General features: G+C 45.0%; 1 protein-coding gene across 16 annotated transcripts; it reads left to right on the top strand.

Annotated features, from left to right (window-relative positions):
* Nucleotides 1–1,938: 1,938 nt before the first annotated feature.
* Nucleotides 1,939–22,446, top strand: LOC133360736 (oocyte zinc finger protein XlCOF6-like). Of its 16 annotated transcripts, none has more exons than XM_061579546.1 (12): nucleotides 1,960–2,037; nucleotides 4,037–4,112; nucleotides 4,543–4,588; nucleotides 6,317–6,861; nucleotides 7,951–8,047; nucleotides 9,104–9,187; nucleotides 9,355–9,480; nucleotides 10,643–10,776; nucleotides 15,587–15,757; nucleotides 20,514–20,838; nucleotides 20,945–21,079; nucleotides 21,167–22,446. In XM_061579546.1, exons 4-12 carry the CDS (start codon nucleotides 6,319–6,321, stop codon nucleotides 21,652–21,654), a joined length of 2,103 nt encoding a protein of 700 aa, XP_061435530.1. In that variant the 5' UTR covers nucleotides 1,960–2,037; nucleotides 4,037–4,112; nucleotides 4,543–4,588; nucleotides 6,317–6,318; the 3' UTR covers nucleotides 21,655–22,446. The 16 variants fall into 16 exon arrangements, with proteins under 16 accessions (XP_061435534.1, XP_061435532.1, XP_061435527.1 ...); XM_061579547.1 differs by having other exon boundaries at nucleotides 10,649–10,776; nucleotides 21,167–22,444; XM_061579554.1 differs by lacking the exon at nucleotides 15,587–15,757 and having other exon boundaries at nucleotides 21,167–22,441.
* Nucleotides 22,447–23,709: the final 1,263 nt, after the last annotated feature.

Raw genomic sequence — 23,709 nt, 5'->3', positions numbered from 1 at the left:
CGGTCCTACTTACGATATTTCGATCTTACGATGGCGATATCGATATGACAAAATTGTAAAATATTTTTAATTTCACGGGGCATCTTCTTGGTTCTTTCGGTAAAGTCACGTAGAAGGGAAATAATAAAATAATAAAAATACAACATAATAAATATTGGGGGTGGACACATCCCCCCCCCCCCCCAATATTCAAATATTCTCAAAATGTCCCCCCCAATATATTGCTATAAAATAGATTTGTGTCTAAGTGATTGTGGTTATGGTTGTACTTTATTAATCCCTAATCTCTGCCATTTCATACAATGAAACAAGAAAATAAAAAAACAGAGCAATGTAATACAATCCACTATTAGACATTATTGTAAAAAAGAAAGAAAAAGTCCACCCCACGTGTTTGTGAATTTTTTCAATATTTTAGGCAGCAAATTAGTTTTCAAATTTAGATAATTTTATGGGTTGGGACCCCCAGACACCCTAGATTTGGTCCACCACCAATGTTGACTCCATGGCTACGGCCTTGGGTTTAGTTGTTGAATTTGTGTGTTTGGATGATTTGGTTTAGGGCTGAACGATTAATCGATTTTAGATCGATTTTAAATATATTAATCGCAATTTGAAACAATGCGATTAGCAAATCGCAAAGGCTGCGATTTTTTGCGATTTGAAAAGTCCTATTACTTTTCTATTGGAATTGTTAATAACTATTATTATAACTTTCTTTATTTAACTTAACAATTGTTCTATGTTTGATTGTTCTATTTCAATTAAAACGCTTTAATAAATACATGTTGGAAGCAATTAATATCTTTTAAGTTCTCATCCTTGCATTAGAATATATATAGCAGTTAATATTTTGATGGTATCATGTGGTAATGCTTCATCACATGTTTTAAATATATTACACAGTGAATATTGAACTGAAGCTTGACTTAAAAAAAAAATTAATCGCAAATCAAATCGCACTATCTGTCAATAAAATCGCAATTAGACATTTCCCCCAAATCATTCAGCCCTAGTTTGGTTACCCACCTTGTACTATTTTTGGTTTAGCCATGTTTGTTTGTTGTAGTACGGAGTTAGACTGATGGCCTTAATCTAAGTTGTCTTGTGGTTGTTGTTGTTTGACTTGCATCCCACTGGGATTTTTGCACACAGCGTTGGTGTACGGTGCTTTTTCTGAATATGTTGCTGCTTTTTCTGGATTTTCTGTTTGCACTTAGTCACATTAAGATGTTTTCTTGTTCATATTTTTGTATTTTGTTTGTTGCGGTTGCACCCGATTCAAGAGCCGAATGGCTCACATGGCCATACCAAATAAATGAAACTGAAACTACTTTGCACCCATACCTTGTTTGTGTGCTTGTGCTTGTAAAGTTCTTACCCCCTGACCCTTACTGGACCCCAAAAAAAATTGCTTTAGAGCTCAACCTGATTCCTAATGCAGGATAAATAAATATTCTGATGTCTCGAGACGGAAAAGAGGGTTGAATAATTTTAATTAGTTTAGGGGCCGTCCATAAATGACGTCACGCATCTAGGTGGGGGGGTCAAACATTTGTGACGATGTGTGACGAGGTGGGGGGGGGGGTGAGAAATGTGACGTCACATCAAAATGCGCAACTTTAAATAAATATAGACAACACGTTCTACTTAATTAAATTGACTTTTTAATAATTGTGTTCTCTTACAACATCAGAGTGCAGCGCAACATTAAATACGCACTACAATGACAATAGTTTAAAGCGATTTGAAGCATGTTTTATATATTTTTTTTGGGGGGGGGGGGCAGAGCTTTGTGACGTCATATTTGAGGGGGGGGGGGTCTGACTTTTTGCGACGCCGTGTGACGAGGGGGGGGGTCAAAATCATCCAAATTCGCGTGACGTCAATTATGGACGGCCCCTTCGGAAACGGACGCTTCGCGTCTTATTCCTGCATCTTGTCGCCACCCTAGGCGCCTGCACCACTCCACCTCTTCCACCGTCGCCTCGAGGCCCTTTGGAGAAGGAGCCGTGCCCCGAAACGTCGCCCAGCACGGTAGAGGTCACCTAACAGCACTTGTCCCTACATCCTGTTAGAGGCTACACGGGGGACCTTTGTCTGTGTCTCCTTCATAGGTGAAGCTTCTCGCTACTAACAGCACTTGCCCCTACAGCCTGCTAGAGGCTACACGGGGGATCTTTGTCTGTGTCTCCATAGGTGAAGCTACTCGCTACTAACAGCACTTGCCCCTACATCCTGCTAGAGGCTACACGGGGGACCTTTGTCTGTGTCTCCTTCATAGGTGAAGCTACTCGCTACTAACAGCACTTGCCCCTACAGCCTGGTAGAGGCTACCTGGGGGACCTTTGTCTTTGTCTCCTTCATAGGTGAAGCTTCTCGCTACTAACAGCACTTGCCCCTACAGCCTGCTAGAGTCTACACGGGGGACCTTTGTCTGTGTCTCCTTCATAGGTGAAGCTACTCGCTACTAACAGCACTTGCCCCAATATCCTGCTAGAGGCTACACGGGGGATCTTTGTCTTAGTCTCCTTCATAGGCGAAGCTTCTCGCTACTAACAGCACTTGCCCCTACAGCCTGCTAGAGGCTACACGGGGGACCTTTGTCTGTGTCTCCTTCATAGGTGAAGCTACTCGCTACTCACAGCACTTGCCCCAATATCCTGCTAGAGGCTACACGGGGACATTTGTCTTTGTCTCCTTCATAGGTGAAGCTACTCACAGCACTTGCCCCTACAGCCTGCTAGAGGCTACACGGGGGACCTTTATCTGTGTCTCCTTCATAGGTGAAGCTACTAACAGCACTTGCCCCTACATCCTGCTAGAGGCTACACGGGGGACCTTTATCTGTGTCTCCTTCATAGGTGAAGCTACTCACAGCACTTGCCCCTACAGCCTGCTAGAGGCTACACGGGGGACCTTTGTCTCCTTCATAGGTGAAGCTACTCACAGCACTTGCCCCTACAGCCTGCTAGAGGCTACACGGGGGACCTTTGTCTGTGTCTCCTTCATAGGTGAAGCTACTCGCTACTAACAGCACTTGCCCCAATATCCTGCTAGAGGCTACACGGGGGATCTTTGTCTTAGTCTCCTTCATAGGCGAAGCTTCTCGCTACTAACAGCACTTGCCCCTACAGCCTGCTAGAGGCTACACGGGGACATTTGTCTTTGTCTCCTTCATAGGTGAAGCTACTCACAGCACTTGCCCCTACAGCCTGCTAGAGGCTACACGGGGGACCTTTATCTGTGTCTCCTTCATAGGTGAAGCTACTTACAGCACTTGCCCCTACATCCTGCTAGAGGCTACACGGGGGACCTTTATCTGTGTCTCCTTCATAGGTGAAGCTACTCACAGCACTTGCCCCTACAGCCTGCTAGAGGCTACACGGGGGACCTTTGTCTGTATCTCCTTCATAGGTGAAGCTACTAACAGCACTTGCACCTACATCCTGCTAGAGGCTACACGGGGGACCTTTGTCTGTGTCTCCTTCATAGGTGAAGCTACTCACAGCACTTGCCCCTACAGCCTGCTAGAGGCTACACGGGGGACCTTTGTCTGTGTCTCCTTCATAGGTGAGGCTACTCAGCACTTGCCCCTACATCCTGCTAGAGGCTACACGGGGGACCTTTGTCTGTATCTCCTTCATAGGTGAAGCTACTAACAGCACTTGCCCCTACATCCTGCTAGAGGCTACACGGGGGACCTTTGTCTGTGTCTCCTTCATAGGTGAAGCTACTCACAGCACTTGCCCCTACAGCCTGCTAGAGGCTACACGGGGGACCTTTATCTGTGTCTCCTTCATAGGTGAAGCTACTCAGCACTTGCCCCTACATCCTGCTAAAGGCTACACGGGTACCTTTATCTGTGTCTCCTTCATAGGTGAAGCTACTAACAGCACTTGCCCCTACATCCTGCTAAAGGCTACACGGGGGACCTTTGTCTGTGTCTCCTTCATAGGTGAAGCTACTCACAGCACTTGCCCCTACAGCCTGCTAGAGGCTACACGGGGGACCTTTGTCTGTATCTCCTTCATAGGTGAAGCTACTAACAGCACTTGCCCCTACATCCTGCTAAAGGCTACACGGGGGACCTTTGTCTGTCTCCTTCATAGGTGAAGCTACTCACAGCACTTGCCCCTACAGCCTCCTAGAGGCTACACGGGGGACCTTTATAATTTGTGTCCTTGTATGTATTTCGTGTTGTCCTTTTGAGTAATTATAACAATAATTAATAGTAATAATAACAATTAAATGTCCCCTTATTCTTTTTGTTATTATTTTAAAGTCCCGAGAGGCCTCAGGCTTTGCGTATTATAACTTAACGATTTTAAATTCGAACAGTTGTTATTTCGTGATTATATTTTGTTATTTTTACTCGCTGTATAAATACTGTCTCGTTGATATATTTGCTTTATAATTCAAGTAAAAAATTTTTTGCATCAACCGTACGTAGTTTTTGTTAAGAGTTAAGTTCATGAAAGTGTTTTGTGAGTTAACGTGAGGTATGTAAATAATGTATGTTGTGTGTGTGTGTCTTTCTAGACGTGTGTGTGTGCACTTAGCCTGGCACGGACGCTGTGTATTGGTGGTAAGTGTATATTTGTGTCTTGTTATGTGTGTGGGGAGCGGTGGTGCAGTGGTTAGCGCACTGTGTGTGTGTGGGGAGCGGCGGTGTAGTGGTTAGCGCACTGTGTGTGTGTGTGTGGGGAGCGGTGGTGCAGTGGTTAGCGCAGTGTGTGTGTGGGGAGCGGTAGTGTAGTGGTCAGCGCACTGTGTGTGTTGTGTGTGGGGAGCGGTGGTGTAGTGGTTAGCGCACTGTGTGTGTTGTGTGTGGGGAGCGGTGGTGCAGTGGTTAGCGCACTGTGTGTTTGTGGGGAGCGGTGGTGTAGTGGTTAGCGCACTGGGTGTGTGTGTGGGGAGCGGTGGTGCAGTGGTTAGCGCAGTGTGTGTGTGGGGAGCGGTAGTGTAGTCGTTAGCGCACTGTGTGTTGTGTGTGGGGAGCGGTGGTGTAGTGGTTAGCGCACTGTGTGTGTGTGTGGAGCGGTAGTGTAGTGGTTAGTACACTGTGTGTGTGTAGTGGTGGTGTAGTGGTTAGCGCACTGTGTGTGTGTGGGGGGAGCGGTGGTGCAGTGGTTAGCGCACTGTGTGTGTGTGTGGAGCGGTGGTGTAGTGGTTAGCGCACTGTGTGTGTGTGTGGAGCGGTAGTGTAGTGGTTAGTACACTGTGTGTGTGTAGTGGTGGTGTAGTGGTTAGCGCACTGTGTGTGTGTGGGGGGAGCGGTGGTGCAGTGGTTAGCGCACTGTGTGTGTGTGTGGGGAGCGGTAGTGTAGTGGTTAGCGCTTCGCTGCGATATGAACCTGGCGACCCGGGTTCGATTCCCGCTCACGGCCAACACCAGTGACGATTATCTGAACCGGTCCTGGGTCTCCCCTAGGTCGACTCAGCCTGAAATGAGTACCTGGTGTGGTGTGTAAACATCGCCACTGGGGAGACAAAGGCGGTCGGGCGTGGTGCTGGCCACCCACCCCCTCGTGTGCCGTGCCGGCCTTCATAAGTGCTGCTACTCGCTAACAGCACTTGCCCCTAGCCTGTTAAGGCCACACGGGGGATCTTTGTCTTTGTTTATCTATGTGCATGTATGTTTACGTATATTATAGGTGTGTAGCTTAGTTCATGTATATATGTGTGTAGTTGCGTCATTGTCGTAGTTTTCACGTACATAAGTGAAACCTCGTTAATGCGGTAGTTGATCATTCGTAATTGGAGATAATTCGGCACGGCCGCGCTCTCGGCATACATACGGCATATTAGCAATTCGCCATGAGCCGAATTGCCATACAGAATAGTAGTAGGTTTTTTACCCTTTTAAACTGGTACAAAACTGACACCTTTATACAAGGCATCATGTTTGCAATAACCACAACACAAGTAGTCAAAAATGCAAACAAAAAGAAGCAACTCTGATCATGATAATAATATGCACTGTCCTTGAAGTTGATTGGTCCACACCCGAGACGGCTTTCTTTAGAGCCTAGTCCCCATTGGTGTTGGATCAGATGACACCAGAAGGCGTATTGCAAGCATGATGCCTTGTATAAAGGTGTCAGTTTTGTACCAGTTTAAAAGGGTAAAAACCTACTACTATATTTTGCCACTGGTAAAAGAGGTCTCATAGTGCCGTACAGAATGTTCAAATTTCGGCATAGCCACGACCAATACAATGCCTTGGTCTGGTGACGGCGCGCTTAGTGAGCATTCGTGCAGACCAGTTGCTTTGGACTTCACCTTGTTTACGCAACCTGTGCAACCCTCTCAGAAATGTCCTCTGCGCCCACATCAAGAAATAGTAGAAAGGGACTGAAGTATAAGTCCCTTAGTCTGCGGGACAAATCCAAAGTTTTGGACAGAATTGATGCGGGTGTGCCAATGCGTATGGTGTGCGAAGAGTTTGACATAAAATCGAGCACCTTTTACGACATCAAGAAAGGCCGGGAGAAGATTAGGAAGCACGCCTTAACCTTGGAGGATCCTAGCGGCTCCAAACGGGTACAGAAGAGGATCAAGGCCACAAAGTTTGTCGACCTGGATAGTGCAGTGTACAAGTGGTACAAACAGGAGCGTGCAGCTGGCGTTAACGTTCGCGGCGTGGACATTCGACATGCTGCAGTACACCTGGCGCAGTGCCTGCGTATTCAAGACTTCAACGCAAGCGCTTCTTGGCTGTTCAACTTTCGAAGTCGCCACTGCTTGGGAAACCGCCAAGTTGTTGGAGAGTCTGCAAGTGCTGACCAGGCCAGTGTTGATCCCTTTAGGAAGTGCCTGGTCGAGATTATTGAAGAATCGCAACTCCTCATGGCCCAGGTATACAACGCTGATGAAACAGGCCTCTTTGGATTTTTTGTTTGTTATTGGGGCAGAAGGCAATGTACAAAATTTTTGAATATTTGGATAATTCGGCAAGGCCAGATCCCCATGTGTTGAATTAACAAGGTTTTACTGTACGTGTGTGTGCTTCATTAGTGGGGAGTGTTAGTGCAGCGGTTCGCGCGCTGCGCTATGAACCCGGCGACCCAAGTTCGATTCCCGCTCACGGCCACCACCAGTGACGATTATCTGAACCGGTCCTGGGTCTCCCCTAGGTCGATTCAGCCTCAAATGAGTACCTGGTGCGGTGTGTAAACATCACGACTGGGGACACAAAGGCGGTCGGACGTGGTGGTGGCCAAACAACCCCCTCGTGTGCTGTGCCGGCTGGCCATCATAGTTGCTACTCGCTAACAGCACTTGCCCCAACAGTCTGTTGAAGCTATATGGGGGATCTTTGTATATTTTTCGTGTGTGCTTCATTAGTCTGACCTGTCAGCGAGCCTTTGACACTTCACCTGGCCTCGAGGGGCAGCTAGCCTGGCACAAGCGCCGTGGTAAAGTCATCGTCACTTAGTGTTTGCGCGTATGTGGGGAGTGATAGCGCATTAGTTAGTGTGCTGTGCTATGAATTCCACACAGACCCAAGATCGATGCCCGCTCACGGCCAATATCAGTAACGAATTTGTGAACCGATCCTGGGCCTCCATTAGATTTCCTAAAATGAGCACTTGGTGCAGTTTGTAAACATCACCACTGGGGAGACAAAGGTGCGAACTAGCATCATTTCGTGGCTGTGTGGGGATAATCTTGATTTGAAGCTTTCGTGACTGCAGGAATCCATACTCTTTGGTTCTTTCGGTAAAGTCACGTGGGTATAAAATTAAATAAATCACGACGTTTCGGGCGCAACACAAGCGTCCATCATCAGGTGGGAAAAAGCATGGTCTGCTGCTGAGGCAGACTGTTTTAAAAGGTTTGAAATGGGTGTAGCTCAAGGGTTATAAAAAAGTGGCCGGGGCTAGTGATGGTTTGCCTTGTGAAATGCACACCTGACGAGGTGTCTGGGTGCCTGTTTCCTATCAGATGGTGTCACACGTGGAGTTGCCATTCATCAAACAAGAACACGATGAAACTCCAAGCCCTCGGATGTATCCTGACGTGACGGTGAAATTGGATGCTGGTAAGATTACACTGCCTATGGCCAGGTCTTCAGCAACCTTTCAAAGAAGGGGAGCCATTTTATTCGTCTTTGATTAAAATATAGTTTGAGAACCGCATCACACACGCAGAGCTACGTGTACACAAACACAGCAGAAGGTATACAGCAGATAACAAACACGTTCTGACTTCAATAAACAAAATAGGCGATGGAATAAACGGTCTATTGTGTCTAGTTGTTTCCCCTCCCCCCCCTTAGTTATTATTTAACAATACAGTTTCTACATTTCGATTTAAAGCTTTCGTGACTGCAGGGATTCATATTCTTGGTTCTTTATTTTATTATTTCCCTTCTACGTGACTTTACCAAAAGAACCAAGAATATAGTAATAGGTTTTTACCCTTTTATCTGGCACCAAAACTGACACCTTTATACAAGGGATCATTCTGCAGTCACGAAAGCTCCAAAGTTAAGATACAAGGGATCATGTTTGCAATAACCACAACACAAGCAGTCAAAATGCAAATAAAAATAGACAACTCTGATAATGATATGCACTGTCCTTGAAATTGATTGGTCCACACCCGAGATGGCTTTTCTTAGAGCCTAGTCTCCACTGGCGTTGGACCAGATGACGCCAAAATGCGTACAACTCTAAAACAGCGCACTCTCAGAGTATTGAGAGCTCGGGGTTAGCATTTACATTATAAGACCTCCTTTGCCAGTAGCAAGATATAGTAATAGGTTTTACATTCTTTTGTCACCAAGCCATTTCACAATGACCCCATTCCCTGCCATATTTAATCAATTATCTTTACGTTAAATTACGCTTTAAGATTCACTTTTTTTTTTAAACCGGCTACCCGCAAGGGGGCATCCAAAATAGTCGCTATACGGCTCTGGAGCCCGCAGGTTGCCGACCCCCTGCCTATGAACGAACAATGTGGAATGCGCCCAATCTTGTCACGCCTCGCAAAGCTAAGCAGGGTTCCAGTCTTGAGTCATGTTTGCGTGGGGCACCGCTTTGGAAGTTACCGTCCGTCACAGTGGAGTGTGAACGCGTGTGTGTGCGCGCAGGACCGGCCGTCAAGGAAGAAGATGGTGGGAGTCTGGGCACTGATATGATGAATATTGCCCTGAAAACTGAAGTGGACGATGATGGTAAGATCCCCTGAATACAGCTAGGTACAGCAAAACCAAGAATTAAGAGCCAAACTAAGAATTCCAGGACTATAAGAATAAATGACTAACCGGCCAGTTTTACTGCAACATTATATGTATTCTATCTCCCATCCATCAAGGACTATAATGGATTTTCTATATGACAGGTCCATATCTGAAGATTGAAGGGATCAGTGAGAGGCCAGAGGAGCTGGAAGATTCCCATGAATGTCTGGCCGCCTCAGACCAGAACTTCATCGAGGTGGAGTTATCGGAGGAGGACAATTGTCAAGGTGAGTTTCCTTTGGTCACATCATGGAGAAAAATGCAGTGTTTTCTCGCATTATCACCAGTCTTATTCTACGGTGGCGAGATGACCTTGATGCCTGGAAATTTAGAGTTTGCATGTTCTCCCAATGGTCGCGTGGATTTTTCTACCGGGTACTCCGGTTTTCCTCCTCCACATTTAGAAACATGCTTTTAGAGAATTTGGCGGCAATAAAATGTCCATGCAATAAGCCACTTTGTTCAGCGATCATGTGTGGCCAGGTCGCTTCTGAAAAATAACTCTATAGCTCAGTGGGTCTTACCTGGTAACATAAATAGTAAAAATTTAAAAAGTGTAGTGTTGCTGCTGGACTCATGACAGGGGGTGAACAAATGTCCTGATGCAACTCATCTATCCAGTCAAGTACGATCCCGCATTACATCAGAGAAGGGCTGTGGGCAATCGTAGCACGTTGGAGGAGTTTGCGAACGGTGTGTGAACACCATCAATGATCTACGAACACCACGAATGGAGTTAGCACAGGAATAAAGTCGGGAGTAAATACAGATAGTCCTCTACTTACGATGGAGATGCGTTATGACGACCCCGTCGTAAGTCGAAAATATCGTAAGTCGAAGATGGCCTAGCCTACCCAGGAGTCTTAAAGAATGGTGATAATTTAGCAAAACAGAGGAATTTACAGTACCGTACTGTATAAACTATATACTGTATGTCTTTATTAATTACAATACTGTATTGCACAGTAAAATTTAAAGTAAAAAAAACGAGGTAAATTCTTAGCCTACCTAAGATTCTGTCCTTCGTCTGCATACTTGAACGATGTTAGGTTGTTGATGGCAATTTTGTCGTATCGCTATCGCCATCGTAAGATCGAAATATCGTAAGTCGGGGACTATCTGTACAGGTACGGTGAATGTGTTGGATTTGGAGCATGAAAATTATGCATGTTTGTCGGCTTGGATTGCGGTAGCTGTTGGTAGTCTTAGCCACTGAGACTGGACACTGGGTTCTTAAGATAAGCGTTTCTAAGACAGTTGACAGCGGTAGGTAGAAACGAGGCTACTGCAGGAAGATCACCTAAAATATTACTGGTGCTGTTTCTGGCACGCATCTTTTTTAGCGTTCTTGCATCGACTGATTGAAATGTGCTTTTGCATTTTCAAAAGGTGCAGCAGAGGAAGAAAAAGAAACAGAACTTCTGTGCGAGGACTGCGGGAAGGGCAGTTGCTTGGAAATAAAGACAGACAAAGCGGAATGTACAAGCAACAAGACCCCGCAAGCCTGCAAGCAGTGCGGGAAGGTACTTGAAGGCATCGCATTGTGCACGGCAGTGGCCACCGATGGGAGGAAGCACGTGTGCAAGGAGTGTGAGAAGGGGTTTACATCGCGTTTTAGTTTAGAGACGCACATGAGAACACACACCGGTGAGAAGCCGCACGTGTGCCACGAGTGTGGGAAGAGGTTTACAAAGCGTTCCACCTTAACCACGCACGCTATCTCACACACGGGCGAGTGGCCGCACGTTTGCAAGGAGTGTGGAAAGGGCTTTGCACAACGTTCTGATTTAGAGAAACATGCAAGAACACACACCGGCGAGAAGCCGCACGTGTGCCATGAGTGTGGGAAGGGGTTTTCAACGTGTTATTCTTTAACCACGCACGCTATCTCGCACACGGGCGAGTGGCCGCATGTGTGCACAGCGTGTGGAAAGGGATTCGTACAGTGTTCCGATTTAGAGGAGCACACCAAAACGCACACGGGCGAGAAGCCGCACGCCTGCCACGAGTGTGGGAAGGGGTTTTCACGGCGTTCTACGTTAAAGGCACACACTAGAACACACACCGGTGAAAAGCTGCACGTGTGCAACCAGTGTGGAAAGGGGTTTTCAAAGCGCTCTACCTTAACGACACACTCTATCTCACACACGGGGGAGTGGCCGCACGTGTGCACGGAGTGTGGAAAGGGATTCGTACAGTGTTCCGATTTAGAGAAGCACTCAAGAACGCACACGGGCGAGAAGCCGCACGTCTGCAACGAGTGCGGGAAGGGCTTTGCGCGAAGTTCTACGTTAAAGGAGCACGTTAGAACACACACGGGGGAGAAGCTGCACGTGTGCAAGGAGTGTGGGAAGGGGTTTTCAAAGCGCTGCACCTTAACGACGCACTCTATATCTCACACGGGCAAGTGGCCGCACGTGTGCAAGGAGTGTAAAAAGGGCTTTGCACAACTCTCCGATTTAGAGAAACACGCGAGAACACACACGGGCGAGAAGCCGCACATGTGCAACGAGTGCGGGAAGGGGTTCGCAACGTACTACACGTTAAACACGCACTCCATATCGCACACGGGCGAGTGGCCGCACGTGTGCACTGAGTGCGGAAAGGGATTTGTACAACGTTCCGATTTAGAGAAACACACAAGAACGCACACCGGCGAGAAGCCGCACGTATGTAACGAGTGCGGGAAGGGGTTTTCACAACGTTCCGATTTAGAGAACCACGCAAGGACACACACCGATGAGAAGCCGTATGTTTGCAACGAGTGCGGAAAGGGTTTTGCAAAGTTGTATACTTTAACCACGCACGCCATATCGCACACGGGCGAGTGGCCGCACAAGTGCACGGAGTGCGGAAAGGGATTTACGCAGCGTTCCGATTTGGAGAAACACACAAGAACGCACACCGGCGAGAAGCCGCACTCGTGCCAGCAATGCGGGAAGAGCTTTGCGCAGCGTTCAAATTTGGAGGCACACGCGAGAACGCACACGGGTGAGAAGCCCCATGTGTGCAAGGAGTGCGGGAAGGGGTTTTCCCATCGTTACAATTTAGAGAAACACACTAGAACACACGATGTGGAGTGAAAACTCAAATCTGAGTATTGTCCCTTTTTGAAAGCAACGGTGAATAATATTGTTTATGCAATGCTATTGTCCTACCATGTACGTGGGTAATGTGAATGAGAAAATTAAGACAAGCCACCGTGTAATTGAGACCAACCCAAACTAGTAAACCACTGTAGTCTGGGCTTCTTTAATGGAGAAACAGCAAAACTACGCAAACTCTCTGCTGAAGCCCTCACGTGGCATTTGTCATGCAGCTTCTGAATATACTATCATACTAGAGTTGAAGTTTTCGTGACTGCAAGGATCCATACTCTTTGGTTCTTTCGGTAGAGTCACGTAGGTGAAAAAATATAAAATAGAAATAAATCACGACGTTTCGATTGCAACACAAGCAATCATCATCAGGTGTGGCAACCACAGCAATATTTTTTTTTACTGAAGTGGGAGAGATGCCGGAGTTAAGGGGGTTTTTATAAGTCCCCAATCAAAACGTCGTGATTTATTTTTATTTGGTATTTTTAATTTTATTTTTTCACCTACGTGACTTTACCGAAAGAACCAAAGAGTATACTACCATAAGCAAGAATATAATTGGTACATAGATGCAGAGACATTTACTGGTCCACTCATTTTTACCGGTCCACGCACTTTTTTTGGAAGGATAGTGTTTTGATATACAGAAGCATTCTGCGTTCGGCTAGATCAGCCTACTATTCAAATTGTATAAATGACTCAATAATCCTCGATTTTATTGAAGTATATCGCTAATTTAACTTTAACTATCTTCACCTCCCGTGTTGAATTATTTTTTTTAGCTGTGATAATTTCATGAATCATTTTAATAAAAAATAAAATACTGATCTGGAGAGCACAAAAAGCCATTTTTCGTCGTGCTGAACGTACATGGAGGAAGTCTGGTCTCACCATACATCGCTAGATTTTTTAAAGGACAGCTACACGCCTATTTCTTCAACATTTCAACCCTATATTGCTAGTCGCATTCCAGCAAGTAAGGATAATGCACGAACCTTATTCTCTACCATCAATCATCTTCTGCATAAGGACAACAATTGTAATTCTCCTTCCACAGACATCTGTACTTCTATTCAACAGTCGCTTGAGGTTAAAAATTTCCACTATCTGCTCCCAATTAATATATATTCCCCCTCATTGCCCTTCCATTAGATTGACCCCCATCCTGGTTTAATGGCATTTCCTCGACCAAGTTCCCCACTATTACAACTGCCGAACTCGCCTCTGATTGTTGGTTGTCCCACCTGATGACGGACGCTTGTGTTGCACCCGAAACGTCGTGATTTAATTTATTTAGTTTTATACCTACGTGACTTTACCGAAATAACCAAAGAGTATGGTTGTCGACCAACCTATTGTCCACTGGATCCATTCCCTTCCAGACCGCTATGGGGGATAGCTTTTTCACATTGGTGTATCCTTTGTTCTTGTTCTTAGCCTTTTCAGCATGTCCTTTGAGACTGGTGTAGTTCCAAGCATTTTTAAAATGGCGGCAGTCACCCCACTTTTTTTAAAGACTAAGGTCTTGACCCAAAGATTACAAAAAAAGAAACATGTCCAATCTCCGAACTTCCTTGTCTAAGATTTTGGAATGTGCTGTGGTTTCTCGATTCCGTCAGCGTCTAGCTATGTACAACTTATCCGACCCCTTTCAATCGGGGTTTCAGTACTGTGCACAACATTTGAGACGGCTCTCGTGAGGGTGACCAACGATTTATTGCTGCAAGCGGACAGGGGGCAAGCAAGTGTTCTTGTCCTGATAGAGCTCAGTGCTTCGTTTGACATCATTGACCATTCGGTCCTTCTTGAACGACTCCAACACTCAGTACGGATTTCTGGTCTTGCATTACAATGATTTCGCTATATGCAGGATCGCGTACATTATGCTACTGGTTCAATGCGGTGTTCCACAAGAATCAGTACTTGGCCGCCCTCTATTCATTACCTATATGGCACCTATGGACACGCCGCCATGACACCCGGCATTGTCATATTACTGCTATGCTGGTGACACCTCATTCATGTCCGCATAGGTTCCGATTGTGCGAGGACAGTCTATTCATTCAATCTTCCCTATAATTCCCATACCTCGACCCTCCTAACGCAACTGCACTGGCTCCATGTGTACTATGTTCAAATTCCCCATGCTGGTCTACACATCCCTTCATGTCCTTGCCACGCTTGTATATTTCTACGTGCCTTCTCGCGCTTTTTCTATTCTTGGCCCCCCTTCACTCGAACAAACTTCCCGTCCACATTAAACAGTCACGTTCGCTCTGCACTCAAAACTCACTTATTTTCCCCGAGCTCACCCCACGACCCCTTAATCTCCCCCCACTGTTACTTTTCTCACTTCATATTCTCACCCATTCAATCCATCATCATTGAATGTCATAAATTTTCCTTTCACCGAATTCACACATCACAGATTTGCCCATTGCTTCCTCTCATCTATTTCATTCACTAAATCTCCACCATTACATTCATATGTACCATTGTTAATTCTTTGTAAAGCACTCCACAATCGCAAAAAATTCCTCCCTGCCTCATTCTACTTTACAGTCAGGCCACGCTCAAAGCACAGTGAAGACGCCACACTCCCATTACATTCATATGTACCATTGTTAATTCTTTGTAAAGCACTCCACAATCACAAAAAAATGCCTCCCTGCCTCATTCTACTTTACTGTCAGGCCACGCTCAAAGCACAGTGAAGACGCCACACTCCCATTACTTTGTGTGAAACACGAAGTAGCGATGCTTCATAGTCTCGAGCGAGGTTCGTTCAGACAATATGCTTCGGTAAATAGGCCAATTCCATACCCGTGCCACACAAGCCTCAACCGTGTCTCGTGGACGGGTACGGGCAGGTGATGAACAGCACACCAAAGGGTTCTGCACCTAGTCTTTGAGAACTTCTTTCGCACCGTACGGAGCCAACCATGCTCATCGTAGGTGCGTCTGCCCAAAAAATGTCGAGCACCCAATTGATTTTTTATAGGGAGTCCAGGCTTGGGATTGTGTGAGCTGATGTCTCATACCTTGATCATTAACTCAATGATGAAGGGGATTAAGTGAAAACCTGGTCTCCGTTGGGGAATGAAATGGAGGGGAATATTTTTGTTCTACCGAGGCTGCAAAATGTGTATATTCTACTTTTAATGATGACATTGTTGCCATTGTCAATGTTCGGTCGCCAGAGTAATGACATTTGTTGTGTTTTACCACGTGACAGGGAAGACCACGTGAAAGTATTCATCGTCCCCATTTTGATAATAACGGACACACGAGGAACTTGGAGATGAACCTTGCTTCAGCTTCATCATTCATTCAGTACAAGTCCCCCACTGGCCTTTCTGCCACCCCAGCTCACGTGTTCTTCCCACACCCTGGAAACCTCGACACGGTAATGCGCTGGGCCACCTGCGTTTAAAAGCCAGGTGGGAGAGGGGGCTCGGGGTGGATGCCAATCAATTACAGGCAGACCTCGCATAGCGCGACCCTGTAAAACATCAATTCATAAGTCCTGGAGAAATTATTCACGAAAAAATGTATAAACTCAAATACTGTAATCTAAAAAGTGCTTAAGAGTGAGAACACGCAGCAGCGCTGGCCGAGGAAACGTACCCTGGCCATTAATTCGCTCAGCCAATAAAAGCGACGCACGCTCTGAGACAATCGGCACCACCCCGCGATTCGATTATCACGATTCATAGTCACGATTATATAAATACACGTATAAAAATCCAATGTTAGTACGGTACATTTAGCCTAGTGAGAACTCACGAGGCTATGATAGAGTCTCAGGCTCCGTCTAAAAGAAACCTCACAGAAATAGAGTTCTAAATTTGAAGCTTTCGTGACTGCAAAGATTCATACTCTTATGTTTTTTCGGTAAAGTCACGTAGGTAAAATAACGTCGTGATGTAATTTAGTTATTTTCATTTATTATTATTTTATTTTATTATTTTACAATTTTTACCTACGTGACTTTACCGAAAAAACCTAAGAGTAAGGTCACAGAGGTCGTGGAGCTCTCTGAGAATCACCCGGATTGGGAGCATAGACAGTTCCCACAACCTCATCTCCCACCACTGCCTTGTAGTAGGAGTAGAGTAGAATGCACTCTATATAATACTCCCTGATGTCATAATAAAATATATATTTCTTATGAAACGTTGACCATCTCTATTATTTTTTGCGCTATTACCAAAACCCTAATGAAGCCTTCGTATATTGCTCGTGAAAGAAACAACGCTGTCGGGAACGCATCCCCATGTATACAATGGGGTATATGATTCGAATAGCGATGCTCTCACGTATTCTAGGAACAACAACGGCGCATTCTTCTTGAGCGTTCAGCGAGGCCCGCCTGTATTTGAGCCAATCCCGGTTGCGTCCGCTGCTGCCCGTTCGACCGAGTTTGGGGATCCTTTGGTGGCCTTGAGGGAGGGCCTGCTCACCCGTCCAGTTTAAGCTGTGGGCACTTAGAAAATGCCCCTTCCGTGCGACGGCCCCAGCCTCACTGCGCCAGTGTGGGGTAGTCAGGCTGGGGCTATGGCTCGGTGAGTGATGCCCTGGGAAGCTCGGTTATAACCCCCCCCCCCCCCCCCACTAGCCGCCTTCTTCTTGGTCGATGGTAAGGATCGCCCTCCCCTCTCCCCGCACTTTTATGCAGCTGTGTAAGAGGCACCTGCCTCACTGGTAAGTATTTTAACTTTAAACACTTGCATGCAACCCCCCCCCCGGGTGGATTGCTGCTGCCAAACCCAAAACACCGCCCCAGTTCTCGATCATTCTCGCTTCACTCCTTCCTACTCCCTGCCTTAAACTAAAAGTTTGTATTTTACCAGGTAAGGCTCCACTGAGCTATTTAGCGCTTTTTCAGAAGCAACCAGACCACAAATGATAGTCCAACGAGAAGTGGCTTTCCATGTGGAAATTTCGAGAAGCCAAATTCTCGAAACGTACGTTGGTTCTAAATGTGGAGGGGAAAACCCGGAAGACCCAGAGAAATAATCCACGCGACCACCACAGGGAGAACACGCAAACTCCAAATTATACAACAGGCGTCAGGGTGGGGATCGAAACCCGTGAGATGTATACTAAGCCAGGTAGTTAACATCTCGTGTGGAGTGTGAGGCCTTGCCCCTTTTTTTACACGCTTTTATTTAACTCACTCTGTCTGTTGCTGTTGTTGTCGTATCCTCAAATCTTGTAACTCAATTCTAACCCACTTCCCAATGTGGTATCGACTGCAAACTTCATATACTTACGTCTTACTGATGATAATACTATACTATCATAAAAAATATTTTGAAACAATCTTTTTTTACACGCTTTCTATTAACTCACTCTGTCTGTTGTTGTCGTATCCTCAAATCCTGTAACTCAATTTTAACCCACTTCCCAATATGGTATCGACTGCAAACTTGGTATACTTATGTAACACTGATGACAATACCATATTCTATCATTAAAACATTTTTTAACCATCTTTTTTATGTTATGTTTCGCCTTGGGTCTAATTGTCCACGCTCAACTCACGTTGGCTGTAAATCACCACGGTCCCTGACGTTATAGCAAGCTTCGGGGCCACTTCCTGGAGTCGTGGAGCTCCGCCATTACTCGTACGGTACATTTCATTAAAGCGTGTTAAAAAAAAAGATCTTTTTAAATATTACTTTTTTTGGCTCTTTTCTTTGCCCTTCCCGAGAATTTGGGCACTGCAGGAGTGGGGGGGGACTGAGCAGCCACCCAGCACGACCACTGACCACCACGCTCTGCTACTTTACTCGCCTCGACCTCTCTACTATATAGTTGGCAGGCAACCCTTTACGCTGGGCGGCTGAAGGCTAACATCTTTCCGGCCGACTTCAACACTGATTCAGAGGAGAGCCAGCCATAGCTGGGTCTCCTGTCATTTGTAGACCTTTCTCCTCACCCTGCCTTCCAGAAACTTAATTGAACCTCCCCCTTCTCTTGCGTGAAAGCATCATTAGCATTGCAACATTTTAATTATCAATCTGCTAGATTTGTAGGGAACCTGACTCACCCCTTCAAGTCCCCCCTTTCACTGAGCTCCATTCCCCATTCTCCATAGCGACCTTTGCAACTCTGTATAGGGGCGCCACGGTGGCGAGATGTAAACTATCTCGCCTGGTATACAGGTGGTCATTGGTGTCGATCCCGACCCTGGTGCCTGTATATTTGGAGTTAGCATGTCTCTCTCCCCATGGTCGCGTGGATTTTTCTCCGGGTCCTCTGGTTTTTCCCTCCATATTTAGAATCAACGTGCGTGTAGAGTATTTAGCTGCTATCAATTTCACAAAAGCCACTTCATTTGGCTATCATTTGTGCTCAGGTCCCCTCTTAAAAAGATCTGGAAAGCTCAGTGAGCCTTACCTGCTAAAATAGAAAAACATTATTTTAAAAACTGTGAATGTCCTTTGGGTTTTTACATCACCTCGACTCTGCACCTGTTTTCCACTGTCCTGATCTCACAGTTGCCACACTCTGTCTCACACAATAATTACATGTCATCCTCAATTGACGATGGGAGAACATACACCTATACACCACGTCAGATACTGATTTAAGGCCGAGTCAACCTATGGGAAGCCGAGGTGTTGGCCGTGGAAATTGAGTAAGCAGGAATCGAACTCAGTTAAATGGGTATTTAGATCGAAATATGTATAACAACCATTTGCCACTAAGTGGTGGTGACGTTACCATGGCGCTTGTGCCAGGCTAGGTGTACTTTGAGCCCAAGTGAAGTGTCTAAGACTTGCCGACAGGAGGTCATGGGACATAACTAGATGTTTTTGGTTGTCTGGGTTTACTTGTATACACGGGTCGTCACGTCTTGAATGCGGAAAAATGGCTTAAAAAACTGCACCGTTTTGTAAAGGTCAAGATACACATGGAGACACTGGGCTGTTGTGGCGCTATAACAGGACCAATTGAATCGGCAACAGAATGATACATTATGTTAATGTAACGGGCAGCCAATGGTTGTGTGACAGTAATCGCCGTACTGCTCGATTAAAGCTTGAGCAAACCCCAATCACTGCTCGATCATATAGACACACATTGAAAATGTCTTAACTCGATCACTGCTCGATCACACACTCAAAATGTTATAGCTCAATCGGTCCTCAATCACTGCTCGAATTATGCTCAATTGGTGCTCGATCGGTGCTCAATCACTGCTTGATCAATTCTCAATCAAAACTCGATCGGTGTTCAAAGCTCGATCGATGATTGATGCTTGATCACAGAAACATTGAAATGTCATAGCTTGACTAGTACTCAGTCGATGCTGGATCGTAGCTCGATCAGTGCCCGATCAAAGCTTGATCGATGCCTGATCAATGCTTGGTCACATAGTCACATTCAAAATGTAATTAGTCGACTGGAACCCCAGATAACTGGAGTTATTTGACAAGCACATCCAGTTTGCTGGGGTTTTTACCGGTAAAAACCTGAATTCTGTTGTTGGTCAGTAGTGTTGTCAGTAAGTGGTATGGTTATGCATTGGTGTTTGTGACCAATGCAGTGTTGTTGCTCCGGAGAACAGGGGACCAATAACTGATGTCGAGTCACCTCGATTATGCAGTTTTTTCTTATAGTTGACAAAGATCAACAAGTCCGGTGCCGAGCTTGCTGTAACGGTGCGTTGCCGCGTTCACCCCTTGGCCCCAGCTATTTTTTTCTTTTGGCACAACCCTCGCCCTGTCGTGTGGCGCTCCAGGAGTTTAGTTTACAATATAATTACGTCGATTGAAAAGGAGCTAAGGTTTACACCCTTGAATATTTTTATAGTTGTGAAACCAAAAGGATATTTGTAACAAAAGAGTAAACATTACACAGTGTTCTGCCGTTTAATGTTTCATGATAAAGTTACTCTGGTGCGGTAGCTAAAATATCGTCATCAAAAATAACGTTCACTTCTATACATACGTCACACATCCAGCAGCATTTTGAAAAATGTGCGTTATATGCTGTATATCGTCGAGAGAGAAAAGCGAATTGGGCTTTTATATTTTTGTACAAGTCCATCATATTTATAGCAATATATTTAACGATGCTTTTTCTGATGAAACATTCTGCTTGTCGTGGCATTAAATCCATTACGTTTATTATTTTTGTGGTTGACCCAGGCATCTTCAGCTGCACACGGTTCCCCGTGGACGGACTTGGAAACATTTGCGATGTTAAAGATTATTGAAGACAATCCTGACATTTCAAGTAAAATAAACAGCCCGCCCGGTTTACATAAAGGCGGGTTGTTCGTTAAAATTCAAAAAGAATTGTTGAAGAAAGGAATCCGCAGGTACCCTAGGCAAATTCAGCTTCGATGGCGACGCATGATGATTGATTACGCATTCTGGAATAAAGAGGAAAACAAGGGCAAAGGGCGTAAATTACGCTCCTACATGAAAGTTTTTGTCAAACTTAGGGGTTTGCCGGATTTGGATGAGAATGGTGAGTAATGTTTTTGTTTTGATCTTATAGGTCTTTACATATACAAATATTTACTAATTATTCTAGAGATTGATTGTAATGATGCAACCCATTGTTTCTTGATAAGACGTGTACAGTCTTGAAAGCACAACCAAGAACGCACTGGAGATGAGTGTAGGTGAACCACCTGAGGTTGAACAAAAGAGCAAAACTGTTGTGCAAGATAATTTCAATCTGGCGGAAATGGAGGAAAGGATTAAAAGTAAGTATTATTGAAATGTTAACAACCACAGCTGATCCAATTTTGGTATTTTCTTCTAAATCTGTAAACGTATGTGATATTTTGCAGGTGAAATGAATAAGAAAATAGAAGATAAATTTGCGGAAACCTTTAAACATGTGAACTCTTGTTTGAAATTTATTGTGGAAAGACAAAATTCTATGAATAGTCGCCTGGAGAAAATTGAGTTTTCCCTGGCCAATCTACCAGTAGGGGATGTTGAACGTGTGGACAATCAGCGAGACCTGGGAAGGGGAATAATTTCCAGTGCCGCGATGTCTATGCCAGAGATTGATTTGGCAAAACGAATTACAAGGCAGCCAGCGGACAAGCGCAAAGGAGGTGCTCACAAGAAATGTGTCGCTCGCATCCACCCCAAAAAGCAAGCAAAGAAACAGGCGGCCACTGAACAGATATCTAAAAAGAGGAAATTACATGAGTTTGAGCAACCACTGGAGCAAACAAAAACTGTTGACACGTGCGTCGCTAACCTAACGAGCAATAATACAAGGGGTAAAACAGGGGCACAGACCAAAACTTCTGCACAATTGCAGTAAAATCAGTTTCTGCACTGAAACCGGCTTTTTCAAAACTTTCAAATATTTAAGTAGTAAGCTTCCGAAATGAATTATTTTTATTGTTTTTATTTTTTTATTAATTTTCATTTCATTTTTTACCTACGTGACTTTACCGAAAGAACTAAGAGTATGAATGATTTTTTTTACGAGCAAGTGTACACTGAAAGGTTGATTACAGGAGAAAGGCGCATTAATCTTGGTTTAGTTGCACTGCTACAGATATACTCTTTCTCGTGTTTATATTACTGATAATAAAATGTAATTACGTTTTGTGCTTTTCATTAATGTTGGTCGCTTGTATTTTATTTCTTAAAAATAGTGCACACTGATGGTTGTGATTGGTAAGTGTTGAATTGATTGGTTAGTGAAGGGCATGGTTTGTTAATAAGTGGTGTGGTTATCGATTAGTTTAATTGTTGAGTTGCGTTTTCTTGCTGCTCCAATTTGGAGGTCACCATCAGATGTACGGTCGCCTCATGAATGACATTGTTGGTTTATCTTGTAATAGGATGGCTAGTAACTACACACTGACCAGCAATGAACAACATCAACACACCATTACATAATACTATAACGTTTCAGTATGTGTCTCGATGTGATCGAGCATCGGTCAAGCAGTGACATTTTGAATATGCGTATCTATGTGATCGACCAGCTATGATATTTTGAATGTGTCTGTGATAGAGCAGTGATCTATCAATGCCAATTTGAATGTGTCTATGTGATCGTGCAGTGATCAAGCGTTGATCGAGCTTCAGATCGTGTTGCTGCTGAAAAAAATATATCGTTTCTGTCGATTCCCGTTTCTGTAATCCAGAATACACACTGAAAAATAACGTAATTGGGCAAAGCCAAGCTCAGTCCCTATATATATCAGCCTGAAAAATTACATATCATTCTGTTGCATGATTCATGTCGTCCTAATACAGTGCATGCTTGTAATCCAGCATCTGGACATTTGTGTAAAAAATGCTTTATCGCTCATCAACTACCTCCAGTCTAAAGATTCTGATTCTGTGGAGGGGAGGGTTAGTGGATCGCACAAATGTCGTGAAACTCCATTCCCATGGGTATCCCCGAGATTGACTCAACCTCAAATGAGTACCTGGTGGCGGTGTGTAGTAAACATCGCCACTGGGGGAGACAAAGGCGGTCGGGCCTGGTGCTGGCCACTCACCCCCTCGTGTGCCGTACCGGTTTGCATAGGTGCTACTCGCCAACAACACTTGCCCCTACAGTCTGTTATTTTATACCCTGGATAGCCATTAATTGGGTGCAAACATGGGCATGCATAATGTACGTTTAACACGTAGTATTATGAATAATGTACGTTGATTACCATATAAATAACGCAAGCGGTAATGGATACCCAGTCATCTATATGCATGAATCCCTCCCCCACTTCATTACATCTCCACAAATCTGGCTGCTGCCTGATGAAGCTGCTTGGAATTACTGGTGAAATGTCGTACTCAGATTGTAAATGGTGTGGCTTTGCTCTCCACACAACCGGTTAGTGCTGTACCAGTTATCGAATTGGCCACGTTCTGTTAACGTGACAAACCTTTATTAATTGGCTGTCGGTGGTTTCGGGTTTCACGACACTTAGTTATCTAAGGGGCCGTCCATAAATGACGTCACGCACATGGGGGGCGGGGGGGGTCAGACATTTGTGACGATGTGTAACGGGGGGGGGGGGGGGGTTGAGAAATGACGTCACATCAAAATGTGCAACTTATAAATAAATATAGACAACCCGTTCTACTTAATTAAATAGACTTGTTTTTACAAATGTTTTCTCCTACAACATCAGAGTGCAGCGCCACATTAAACACGCACTACAATGACAACAGTTTAAACCGATTTGAAGCATATTCTTGACTTTACCGAAAGAACCAAGAAAATGAATCCCTGCAGTCACGAAAGCTTTAAATCCATTTGAAGCACGTTTATGGTTTTGGGGGGGGGGGCAGAGCTTTGTGACGTCATATTCTAGGGGGGGGGGGTCTGACTTTTAGTGACGCCGTATGATGA

Source organism: Lethenteron reissneri, chromosome 69 (genome assembly GCF_015708825.2).
Source record: "Lethenteron reissneri isolate LAM-NWPU_2019-01 chromosome 69, ASM1570882v1, whole genome shotgun sequence".
NCBI classification, from domain to species: domain Eukaryota; kingdom Metazoa; phylum Chordata; class Hyperoartia; order Petromyzontiformes; family Petromyzontidae; genus Lethenteron; species Lethenteron reissneri.
Note: the sequence above shows the minus strand (reverse complement) of the source record. Positions and strands in the feature narration are given on the sequence as shown.

Excerpts from the sequence above, each read along its gene's own strand:
- LOC133360736 (XM_061579543.1), top strand. The coding sequence starts at position 6,319 with ATGTCCTCTGCGCCCACATCAAGAAATAGTAGAAAGGGACTGAAGTAT. Across the intron at positions 8,048-9,103 it reads GACGGTGAAATTGGATGCTG|GACCGGCCGTCAAGGAAGAA; the intron begins GTAAGATTACAC and ends GTGTGCGCGCAG. Across the intron at positions 9,188-9,354 it reads AACTGAAGTGGACGATGATG|GTCCATATCTGAAGATTGAA; the intron begins GTAAGATCCCCT and ends TCTATATGACAG.